At 35.9% G+C, this 11,930-nt stretch overlaps 1 protein-coding gene and 1 long non-coding RNA gene across 2 annotated transcripts; both read left to right on the top strand.

Moving 5' to 3' along the window:
* The first annotated feature begins 232 nt into the window (after positions 1-232).
* Positions 233-675, top strand: LOC135959022 (uncharacterized). The gene is made up of 2 exons (XR_010576491.1): positions 233-579; positions 635-675. It is a non-coding gene; the product is annotated as an uncharacterized LOC135959022 (long non-coding RNA).
* Positions 676-1,255: 580 nt separating this feature from the next.
* On the top strand, positions 1,256-6,619 carry LOC135958545 (uncharacterized). The gene has a single exon (XM_065509447.1). It carries the CDS (start codon positions 1,256-1,258, stop codon positions 6,617-6,619), a length of 5,364 nt encoding a protein of 1,787 aa, XP_065365519.1.
* Positions 6,620-11,930: the final 5,311 nt, after the last annotated feature.

Raw genomic sequence — 11,930 nt, 5'->3', positions numbered from 1 at the left:
GCCCTCTACTGAACATTTTAAAATTCTGAGTTAATACAGTATTGTTGAACGAGTGCGATATGTATGTAAATGTATGTGTATATAATTAACAGCGATGTAGAATACAATAATTATTTGTTTTATTTTTTAGAATTCCAAGTAACATTCAAGAGCTTGCGTTATTTAAAGAAAGAGGACCTAAAGGAAGCAGTGCCACTGTCGCCGATGGCTCATATATTTATTTAAATTTATTACGATTTTTATTTTTATTAATTTTAATTATTTCGGTTTGTTTATATTTATTGTTTGTGAGCTACCTTAATGTTTACTTAAATTGTCTTATTTACCAATTGTATGATCATTGTTGTTTGGTTCATTTGTCCGTTAGGATTTTTTTATATTGTTTTGTATTCCCTTTTGTTCATATTTGTTTACGAACTAATCGCACTTTTTGTCCCTAAATTATACTGCAGTATTTTCGTTCAGTTTATTTATTTGGAAATGAACTGTTGTAATAGTACATAAACAAAAAGAAATTTGTAGGCTCAGTAATAACTGGCTTTAGAATTAAAATTTAGTTTGTTGGGGATAAAGACTGCGGTAAGTCGCTTAATATATTTATAAGTTATTTTTTTGTAATAAGTTCTTTTTTTAGAAATAAACGGTTGCTCAAGTATATGCATCATTAATTGTAAATTTGTGGTTCATTTATTTGAGACTGGTTAAATTCGCTGTCCTCAACATATAGGCTCAGGTCGCAGCCAGCGACAAATTTTATTTCGCAATTTTTTGAGCGATCTTGTGGTTCCTTGCCCGTCGGAACAAATTATATTTCGCAACCTTTGAGCGAACTTGTGGTTCCTTGCCTGCCGGAACATTTTACTTGTACTTTATGTGAATTTGTGGTTCCAAGCTGCCGGAACAAATAGAAATAATTGTGAAGCCGTCCCATGCCTGCCGGTACAAGTGTTTAAACTAAAGTATGAAATTTTTGTGGTTCCTTACACGCCGGAACGAGTAAAACTTTAAGCTGAATTTGTGTGTATTGTAACCTGTCCTGCTGGAACAAATTGTGTTTTTTTATTTGTGATAAATTGTGTGATTCCTTGGCTGCCGGAGCAATTAAATTTTAATCTGCAGTGAATAGCAATTAATTTGTGAATTTGTGAAGCCCCAAGCCTGCCGGAACAAATTAATTTTTTGTAAAATATTTGGAGTGTGTTGCTGTTTATTATTTGTGAATTTGTGTGCCCTTTGAAAATATTTGTGATTCAAGATGCAACGGTCGCCATCTAGAAAAAGCTCTCGTTTGCAGACAGCAACGAGCCAAAATGTGAATAGTTCCACGCCTGCCGGAACAAATAGTTCAGCAAATGTTTCTCATATGCCGTCGGTACAAAATGTCAGTTCTGTTGCCCTCGGAACAACGGTAACTAGTGCCTCTATAAGTGCCCCTAGAGAACCGACACCTGCTGTATCAACGCAAAACATTTTCAGTTCAACAAGTGAAGAGCCCTTTAGTCTGCCGCCGTTAGTGCCCGGTCCTAATGTGAGAACCCAGCCACCACAAACCATATCGTCTGATAATGAGAACCTGCAACGACAAATTGATATCCTGCAAGCTCAATTGGCAAACGCTCAACGTGCTTTAAGAGCAAATCAAAATTTAAATACGCCGAATGTTATTGGACATAATGCGCCAGTCATCCAAAGTATTAGCAGTGGCCCTGAGAACATGGTTGATCGCCGGAATCCAACGCCATATTCCTATGTTAGTCAGTCAGACCAGTTGATGACATCTCAGCCTCTTATTGTTTCCCCTGCTACAGTGCCCATGCCAGTACAACGCAAACTTTATGATCTGCCCGAATTTTGTGGTACTCCCGAGGACTGGCCAATGTTTTTGTCTGCCCTTGAACATTCGACAGCGGCATATTCGTACAATAATTTTGAAAATTGTTTGAGATTGCAGAAGGCTTTGAAAGGTGAAGCCAGAGAGTGCGTGAAGTCGTTGCTCATCCACCCAAATAATGTGCCAACAGTTATAGAGCAATTAAAGTTACAATATGGTCGCCCAGAGTTGCTTATTCGATGCCAATTGCAACAGATGAAGGAAGTTCAGCCTATTGCAGAAAACGCGATCGATAAATTGGTGCCGTATTCCATTAAGGTCAGAAATTTAGCAGCATTTTTGGAATCTGCCAATGGTTATCAACATTTGTCGAATCCAACACTCATGGAGGAGTTAGTACAGAAGCTTCCAATGAGCAAACGTTTGGATTGGGCCCAGTTTGCTTCAACTTTACCTCAGTTGCCGACTATTTTGGATTTTAGTACCTGGCTCCAGCGTGTTGCAAATTTGGTAAGAAGTGTGCAAATAAGCAGTTCAAGTGGCAATAGATCTAACAGTGATCCAAAACGAAAAGTGGTTTTATATGCTTCTGATGGCCCAGAACGTCAGTTAAAATGTTTTTATTGTGTTGGCCCACATAAAATTTTTGATTGTAAGAAATTTTTAGAATTGAGTGTGCCTAATAGATGGAGTAAAGTGAAGAGATTGAAGTTATGTTTTTCGTGTCTCAGTGGTGGCCATTCAAGTAAAGATTGTCGTCGGCGTAAGCAGTGTCCAGTGGAAAAGTGCCAAAGAAATCACAATAAATTACTGCATGAAACTAAACCTAATGAACCAAGTGAACGATCCGTAAATGTGCCGCCAACAGAGAGAGCTTCAACAGTCGAGCCAGTGCTTAGTTGTGTTTCCAGTGCTAGTGAAAGAAGTGATTTGTTGTTCAGAGTGCTCCCAGTGGTTCTTTATGGACCAAATTGTGCTATTGAAACTTATGCACTCCTAGATGAAGGTTCTTCGGTCACGATGATGGATAGCTCTTTAGTGAGACAGCTTGGACTGCATGGTCGACAAAGTCAATTGAATTTGAGTTGGTATGGTGGTAAATCGGCACAAGAACCAGTTATGGTGGTGGATCTTCATGTGAGCGGTGTTAATAAGAAGAGGAAATATGCTTTGAAAAATGTGTACGGTGTCTCGAATTTGAAGTTGCCTAGTCAGAGTTTTAATGCGGATTTAGTAAAGAATCATGGTGTGCCTTTAAACTCATATGAATGTGTGGCTCCAAAGGTACTAATTGGATTGGACCATTGCCATTTAGGATTGCCCGATGAAATAGTCCCTTTGGAAGATGCTGGTCCATATGCTGCCAATACTCCTCTTGGATGGGTTGTTTTTGGAAACGTGAAAGGAGGTCGCCCTGGAACCCAAACATGTTTGCTGACACAGTTGGATAATTTAAATAATTTGGTGGCAAATTATTTTGAAACTGAAAATTTTGGTGTTAAGGCTCTACCAGTGATTGAGTCAAGAGATGATTTACGTGCACGAGAGATATTGAGAAATTCGACGAAGAGGGTTGCCGGAAGATTTGAATCCAGACTACTATGGTGTAATGATGACGTAGTCCTGCCGGATAGCTATTCCATGGCCCTTAATAGATTTTTTGGAATGGAAAGAAAAATGAAAAATAATCCTGAATTTGGTGCGGCCTATAAACAAATAATAAGTGAATATTTGCAGAAGCGGTATGTACGCAAATTATCATTGAGTGAAGTCGATACGTTTCATCCGAGAACGTGGTACTTGCCCCACTTTGGTGTCGTAAACCCTAATAAGCCAGGGAAGATTCGTATGGTGTTCGATGCAGCAGCAAAGGTGGAAGGTGTCTCGTTGAATTCAAAGTTATTGAAAGGCCCTCAGCAATACAAACCGTTGCCATCAGTTTTATTTAATTTTAGAATCGGTTCCGTAGCTGTTTGTGGGGACATAAAGGAAATGTTTCATCAAGTTGTTGTTGCTGAGGAAGACAGGTGTTCGCAGAGGTTCTTGTGGCGAGATGATGCTAGTGGTCCACCGGAAGTGTATGAAATGCTTGTGATGACGTTTGGAGCTGCCTGTTCGCCCTGTATTGCCCATTATGTGAAGGAAACAAATGCAATGGAGCATCGAAATCGTTTCCCTAGAGCCGTGAAGTCAATTTTGGACCATCATTACGTAGATGACTTTGTAGACAGTTTTGTAAATCCGTCAAAAGCCATTGAAATAGCCATACAAGTTCGTGAAATACATAAAGCTGCTGGTTTTGAAATGCGTAAATTTACATCGAATTCATCTGAGGTGGTTGTGGCTCTAGAAGGATGTTCTGATCATCAGGTTAGTTTCTCAGGTGGATTAAATGAGTTGGAGGGTTCAACTGAAAAGGTACTTGGCATGTTTTGGGATCCAAAGGACGACACGTTCAAATTTGTTTTGAAATTCCATCGTGTGAATTCTGACGTCATCCTTGGTAAAAGGTGTCCCACAAAGCGTGAGTTATTATGTGTCGTAATGTCCATTTTTGATCCACTTGGTTTTTTGTGCCATTTTATGATAACTGCCAAACTTTTGATGAGAGAAGTCTGGAGACATAATGTACTTTGGGACGAGATGTTGCCCGCGTCATTACAAGCGATGTGGAATAAATGGCGCCAAGAGTTAAGAAATGTTGTCCATGTAAAGGTTCCACGATTTTATTTTGGAAATGGTTTGCCCTTGGAGTTAGAGCTGCATGTTTTTGTTGATGCCAGTGAAGATGCCTTCGGTGCAGTTGGCTATTGGAGATATACAACATCTGATGGACAAATAGGAGTGTCGTTTATATCTGCCAAGTCGAAATGTGCCCCATTGAAATGTATGACTATTCCCAGATTAGAACTACAAGCCGCCGTTTTGGGGACCCGATTGATGGACACTATAATGAAGGAACATGAACTCAAAGTTTCTCGTCGAATCTGTTGGAGTGACTCTACAACCGTCATTAGTTGGATTGGTTCTGAAAGCAGGAGATATAAACCATTTGTTGCCCATCGAATTGCCGAAATACTTGATTCGACACGCCCAACTGATTGGAGATGGTTGCCTACAGATCTCAATGTTGCCGATGATACTACAAGAGCTAAAAATGAAGTTGATTTTTCCATTGAAACACGTTGGTTCCAAGGGCCACAATTTTTGTATGAAAACGAAGCTGACTGGCCGAATAAGAATTCTAAGAAATCTGATGATTTGTGTGAAGAAGAACTACGCCCCAAATTTGTTATGCTGGTTAGTACAAATTTAGTAATTGATTTTAATCGTTTTTCTTCATTTCTCAGGCTTAAACGAACAATGGCTTGGGTTCTGAGATTTATCAATCGCTGCCGAAAATATGATAAATGTAATGGTTCGAGATGCCTGTGTGCTGAAGAGTTAATGGTTGCTGAAACTAGTCTGTGTCGTCTGTCCCAAGAAGAGTGTTTCGCCTTTGAAATAAACGTTTTAAAATCTGGTGGTTCTTTAAAAAAGGATAATGTGTTATTTTCCCTTTCGCCATATTTTGATGAAAATAATTTACTTCGAGTGAGCGGTCGTATTGATGCTGCGAGTTGGTTGCCTTTAGATGCCAGGCACCCCATTATTTTGTCGCCCTGTCACCGCTTTACACAACTATTTGTTGCCCATGTGCATAATAAAATGAGACATCAAAATTTTGAGGCTACCATAGGCGAAATAAGGAAAATATTCTGGATTCCACGACTTCGAAATCTGTTGAGTAAGACCACATCAAATTGCAACATTTGTAAGATTCGTCGTGCTGTTCCAGTAGCTCCTTTTATGGGATCGTTGCCAAGTGATAGACTAACTCCATATGTCCGGCCATTTACTTATACTGGTGTTGACTATTTTGGCCCATTAAATGTGACTGTTGGTAGACGCCATGAAAAACGTTGGGTTGCCCTGTTTACGTGCCTTACAATCAGAGCTGTACATTTAGAAGTGGCCTATGATCTATCTACTGATTCGTGTATTTTGGCTATACGGAATTTTATAAATCGTCGTGGCACCCCGTCGAAGATTCGGAGTGATAACGGAAAGAATTTTGTTGGAGTTAACCAAGAAGCCCAGCGATTTGATGAAGTATTTGATCTGGTTAAAATTGAAGATGAGTTGTCCACAAGGGGCATTGAATGGCAGTTTAATTGTCCACATAATCCTGCAGAAGGTGGAATATGGGAGCGAATGGTTCAATGTGTTAAAAAGGTTTTAAGAGTAACCCTAAAAGAAGTCGCCCCAAAAGAGCACACCTTGCAAAGTTTTTTAATTGAAGCTGAAAACATCGTGAACTCTCGCCCATTGACTCACTTGCCTGTCAGTCCGGAAGACGAAGAACCATTGACGCCTAATCATTTCTTGTTGGGTTCTGCAAATACGGCTCAAACGCCAGAAGGTATTGAAATTACAAAGCCAGTGGTACTGAAGAAGCAGTGGCGAATTGCTCGACAGCTACGAGATCATTTTTGGAAAAGATGGATTGTGGAATATTTGCCCACACTTACAAGACGGTCCAAATGGTGCGAACATACGAAGCCTGTGGCCCCGGGAGATCTTGTACTAATTTGTGATCCAGCTGTTTCCCGCCGAGATTGGAAGAGAGGTCGTGTCGTAAATGTGTTTCCTGGCAGTGATGGTGTAATCCGAAGAGCTGATGTCCAAACAAGTAGTGGAATACTTAAACGCCCAGTTTCCAAACTAGCAGTCCTTGATTTGGAGTAGTGAATCGTTGCCGATCCACGGGGGTGGGAATGTCGCCGATGGCTCATATATTTATTTAAATTTATTACGATTTTTATTTTTATTAATTTTAATTATTTCGGTTTGTTTATATTTATTGTTTGTGAGCTACCTTAATGTTTACTTAAATTGTCTTATTTACCAATTGTATGATCATTGTTGTTTGGTTCATTTGTCCGTTAGGATTTTTTTATATTGTTTTGTATTCCCTTTTGTTCATATTTGTTTACGAACTAATCGCACTTTTTGTCCCTAAATTATACTGCAGTATTTTCGTTCAGTTTATTTATTTGGAAATGAACTGTTGTAATAGTACATAAACAAAAAGAAATTTGTAGGCTCAGTAATAACTGGCTTTAGAATTAAAATTTAGTTTGTTGGGGATAAAGACTGCGGTAAGTCGCTTAATATATTTATAAGTTATTTTTTTGTAATAAGTTCTTTTTTTAGAAATAAACGGTTGCTCAAGTATATGCATCATTAATTGTAAATTTGTGGTTCATTTATTTGAGACTGGTTAAATTCGCTGTCCTCAACATATAGGCTCAGGTCGCAGCCAGCGACAGCCACCATTAGGGCTACGAGTGGAGTTCCGAGAAAAATTATTTGCTTGGAAGAAAAAGGAGGTAATGTTCTTCTGTAATTTAAAAAACGCAACATATATTTATGTTTATTTACATTTAGTTTGGGGTGGATGATGAAACGATGTCAGTGCCGTCTAAAGTGGAAGAGTGGCTGAAAAACAGCGAAATTATTACCACCACTCCGGTGTCGAATTCGTCGAATATCGGACGATTTTTATCACAGGTAAAATATATTCTGTATGTAATATTATATTTTAATTTATATACACTTTAATATAGGATTTGATGACATTATTAACAGACCTCGAAGACAGTTCTTGATTATGCTAGTCGAAATCGAATGTTTATTTAATACATATTTCTCATTTTATAACTCCACCATTTCATGTATAACCTATGTATAACGCTAAAATTTATTTTAGAATTAAGTATATTTAAGTATTTCTTACTGTATAAACAAAATTTTATAAAATAAATGTAAAAAAATTAAAAACTTATTATTTCTTTTAATTTCCATGTACACGAACGCTGTCAAATCGACAACGTATGGTGTCAAATTGTCAACGGTCTGGTGTTAAATCGAACACGAATGGTGACAAATTGTCAACGGTCTGTTATAAAATCGTACACGAACGGTGTCAAATCGACGACGGATGGTGTCAATTCGGCAACGGAATGGTAACAGTTTTCCGTTGTCAAATTTACACCGTTCGTGTACAATTTGTACACATACGGGGTTGATAGACTATTGACACCATTAGAAAAATGAAAAATTACAATAAAGTCCCCACTTGTAGATTTCCTTTCGCTTAGGTTCATATAAGATTTATTTCATGTTTTTATTTTCATTGGTGAAGAGAATACAAAAAGTACTATTCGAATAAAGAAAATGTAGCAAAAGTCTCCTCCTTGAATTCTCACTCATGACCCTAAAACTTAATTTCATGTTTCTAGATCAATTGATATAGAAAATTCAGAAATTATCATTAGAATAAAGAATAATAGGGGGGTCAGACGGCATGTATTGCTTGTGTATTGGGACATGTATTCGACACATATGGAATTCCATGTGTATGTCAAAATTCACTTTATACGTACAATTCATAATTTCCACGTTCAAACGTACATATGTCATTGCATGTGACATAACCTCTATTAGTTTATATGTTTGTTGTTTTTAACAATATATTTATTTAAAACATTTTTAAATAACAATAAATATATTCAATGCAATAAAACTTATTTTGTTATGATTTTTCTTTACTCTTTTTTGTTTTGTTTTTTTTTTATTTTGCACTCACACAGTGTTGTATTTCAAAATACAACACTGTTATATACACGAAAATAGAACATGCTCTAATTTCAAAAATGTCACGAGTAATACACATGTATTTTACATACACAAAGTTTCATATGGATCACACGGTATGTATATGTTTACATGTGGAAAATTGTCCCAATACATGGCACAAAACACAAGCAATACATGCCGTCTGACCCCTCTTTAAGTACTATAAAGTACTACCATTAGAATAAAAAAAAGTACCATACATTTTTAAAAGAAGTCAAACTTTTAATCACTCAGCTTCTTATTTGCTAAATTTCATATACATATTTCATTATATTGTTACGAAATTGTACTTGAATTCAAATATAACGATTTTAAGGGCTGATTTAAAAGTAGCATAATGCTTTCAAATAACAGTGCTGTAATTGCAAACTGTAACATATCGGTGGGCATTATTAAATAAAAGCTTTCAGTTGACCATTGATCGTAAGTTGGCAACGCTGTTTGAATTCGAATATTCAGTTAAGGAACATTGCAGAAACAGAGCTTTCTAGATGGTAATGCAGTGTTATAAATAGTGGCAGAGGTTGCAGTCGTTAGTCAGTTTATCAGAGACGCTATTTGAATAAACATCAACTGAGTGCCTTAAAGTGTGCTGTATTTTTCAAGTGAATTCGTGTACATTATAAAGTGTGTCTGTATTTCTGCGAATTTATAAACGTGTATAAAAAATATTGAGTGACTATTTAATTCTTTTGTTGTTGTACATTTTAAATAAATAAATAAATAAATAAATAAAGAGTTGTTACAATTTTTAAACTACTAAACGGCTTTTATTTGCAATCAAAAGTATCCGGTTTATTTAAAGAAAATAAACCAGCGTTTTGAAAAGGTTAAAACGTAACAATAGTAGAAAATTCAAAAATTAACGTTAGAATAAAGTAATGTCACTAATTGTAGTTTCGGGTCCATATAAACTTAGCATAATGAAAATAGAAAAAGTACCATTTGAATAAATAAAAAGTACCACAAAATCCCCCTTTGAATTCTCAATCAAATAGAACCATATATGCTTAATTTTATGTTTATAGGTCCATTATTATAGAAAATTCCAAAAACTACCCATGAGAATAATAAATAAGAAAAAGTACTCACCTATGACTATATACGCTTAATTTCATATTTCTATGTTCATTATTATTATCATAATTCAAAAAGTACCATTACAATATATAAAAAGTACAAAAAAGCAGGCACTTATGGATTCCCACTCACTTGGGTCCATATAAGCATTATTTCCTGTTTCTAGGTTCATTGGTGAAGAAATTACAAAAAGTACCATTCGAGTAAAGAAAAAGTACCAAAAAGTCACCCCTAAAATTCTCACTGACTTAGGACCATGTATGCTTAATTTCATGTTTGTAAGTCCATTGTTATAGAAAATTAAAAAAAATACCATTAGAATAAAGAAAAAGTACCATGAAGTATCCGCTTGAATTTTCACTCACTTAGAACCATATACGCTTAATTTCATATTTCTAGGTCCATTATTATAGAAAATTCAAAAAGTACCATTAGAATATAGAAAAAGTACCAAAAAACCGCCACTTGTGGATTCCCACCCACTCGGGTTCATGTAAGCTTTCTTTCATGTTCCTAGGTTCATTGGTGAATAAATTACAAAAGCCACCATTCGAATAAAGAAAAAGTACCAAAAAGTCTCCCCCTAGAATTCTCACTCACTTAGGACCATATATGTATGCTTAATTTCGTGTGTCTAAAATATTCCATTTTGCCAAAATAGTTTTTGCTACAGACATGTCTCAAACGATTAAAATCTGTGTTAATGTGCCCAATAAAAAATTTATTTTAAAAAATTACCAAACTGTTTACCCGGATTTGGACAATACACCTTGGTACTCGAGTTCCAAATAACACCCTGTTAGGTAATTTTTGTATGAATCCAGGAAAAAATGTTTAAAAAATTATCAAAATTGGCTTAATAATTTCAAATAAAATGTATTTTCTTTTTGGCACTTTCTTACCCCCATTGCGGTGGTAAAATTTTATTCAAATAATTTTCTGTATCGTGGAGGGAGCTCGTAATAAAATATTCGTATGTCTATGTCAAATTATAGAAAAACATATTGTTACGAAATTGTACTTGAATTCAAATATCACGATTTTAAGGGCAGATTTAAAAGTAGCATAATGCTTTCAAATAACAGTGCTGTAATAGCAAACTGTAACATATCTGTGGGCATAGGGTAACATAGAGACGAGACGTAATTGTCAAAAACCTAAGTCTGTTGTCAAAAACCTAACTCTTGCAACAAAATACATGCTAGTATTTTGTTTTTGTACCAGGCATATGATTTGTTGTATATTTGTTTGACAAATCGGAGTGTCTCGTCTCTATGTATAATTCTCTATGTCTGTGGGCATTATTAAATAAAAGCTTTCAGTTGACCATTGATCGTAAGTTGGCAACGCTGTTTGAATTCGAATATTCAGTTAAAGAACATTGTAGAAAGTGCACCACAGATGGCGTATGATCTAGAATATTCGAACTTTGACAGTTAAAGAGCAATCTAGAGTGCAGATGGCAGTGTTATAAATAGTGGCAGAGGTTGCAGTCGTGATTGAGTTTATCAGAGACGCTTTCCGAATAAACATCAACTGAGTGCCTTAAGGTGTGTTGTATTTTTCAAGTAAATTCGTGTACATTATAAATTGTGTCTGTATTTCTGAGAATTTATAAACGTGTATAAAAAAAAACATTGAGTGACTATTTAATTCCGTTGTTGTACATTTTAAAATAAATAAAGAGTTGTTACAATTTTCAAACTACTTAACGGCTTTTATTTGCAATTAAAAGTATCCGGTTTATTTAAAGGAAATAAACTAGCGTTTTGAAATGGTTAAAACGTAACAATTGGTGTCAGAAGTGGGATTGCAAAATAATAAGCATGAAGTTTGAGGAACTAAAAGTTGAACAACTCAAGAAAGAATTGAGTAAGTTGGAGCTACCAACAGCAGGTAACAAAGCAGAATTGCAGAAGAGGCTCATAGATGAATTCAAGCGGCGTGATATTGATATTGGAACTTACGAGTTTGAGTATAAAGAAGAATTGGAAGTTTCTACCCGTGCAACAACAAGCAGCATGGATTTAAGCACTATATTTGCTGCTATGATGGAAAAATTCTAAGAAACAAATAAGAAATTTGCTGAAGTTCAAGAAACTTCTAGAGTCAACAACGAGAAACTTCTTGCCGACAATGAGAAACTTCTTGCTGAAGTTAAAGAAGAAAATAAAATAATGGAAATGAAATTTGAAGAAACTTCTAGAGCGACAGACGAGAAGCTTCAGCAAATATCGGAAGTTACAGCAGAGTGGGTGGCATTGAGAAAAAGGTGTTC

This window comes from Calliphora vicina, chromosome 4 (assembly GCF_958450345.1).
Source record: "Calliphora vicina chromosome 4, idCalVici1.1, whole genome shotgun sequence".
Lineage (NCBI taxonomy): Eukaryota > Metazoa > Arthropoda > Insecta > Diptera > Calliphoridae > Calliphora > Calliphora vicina.
The sequence above is the reverse complement of the archived record's forward strand: the minus strand, read 5'-3'. Positions and strand labels throughout refer to the sequence as shown.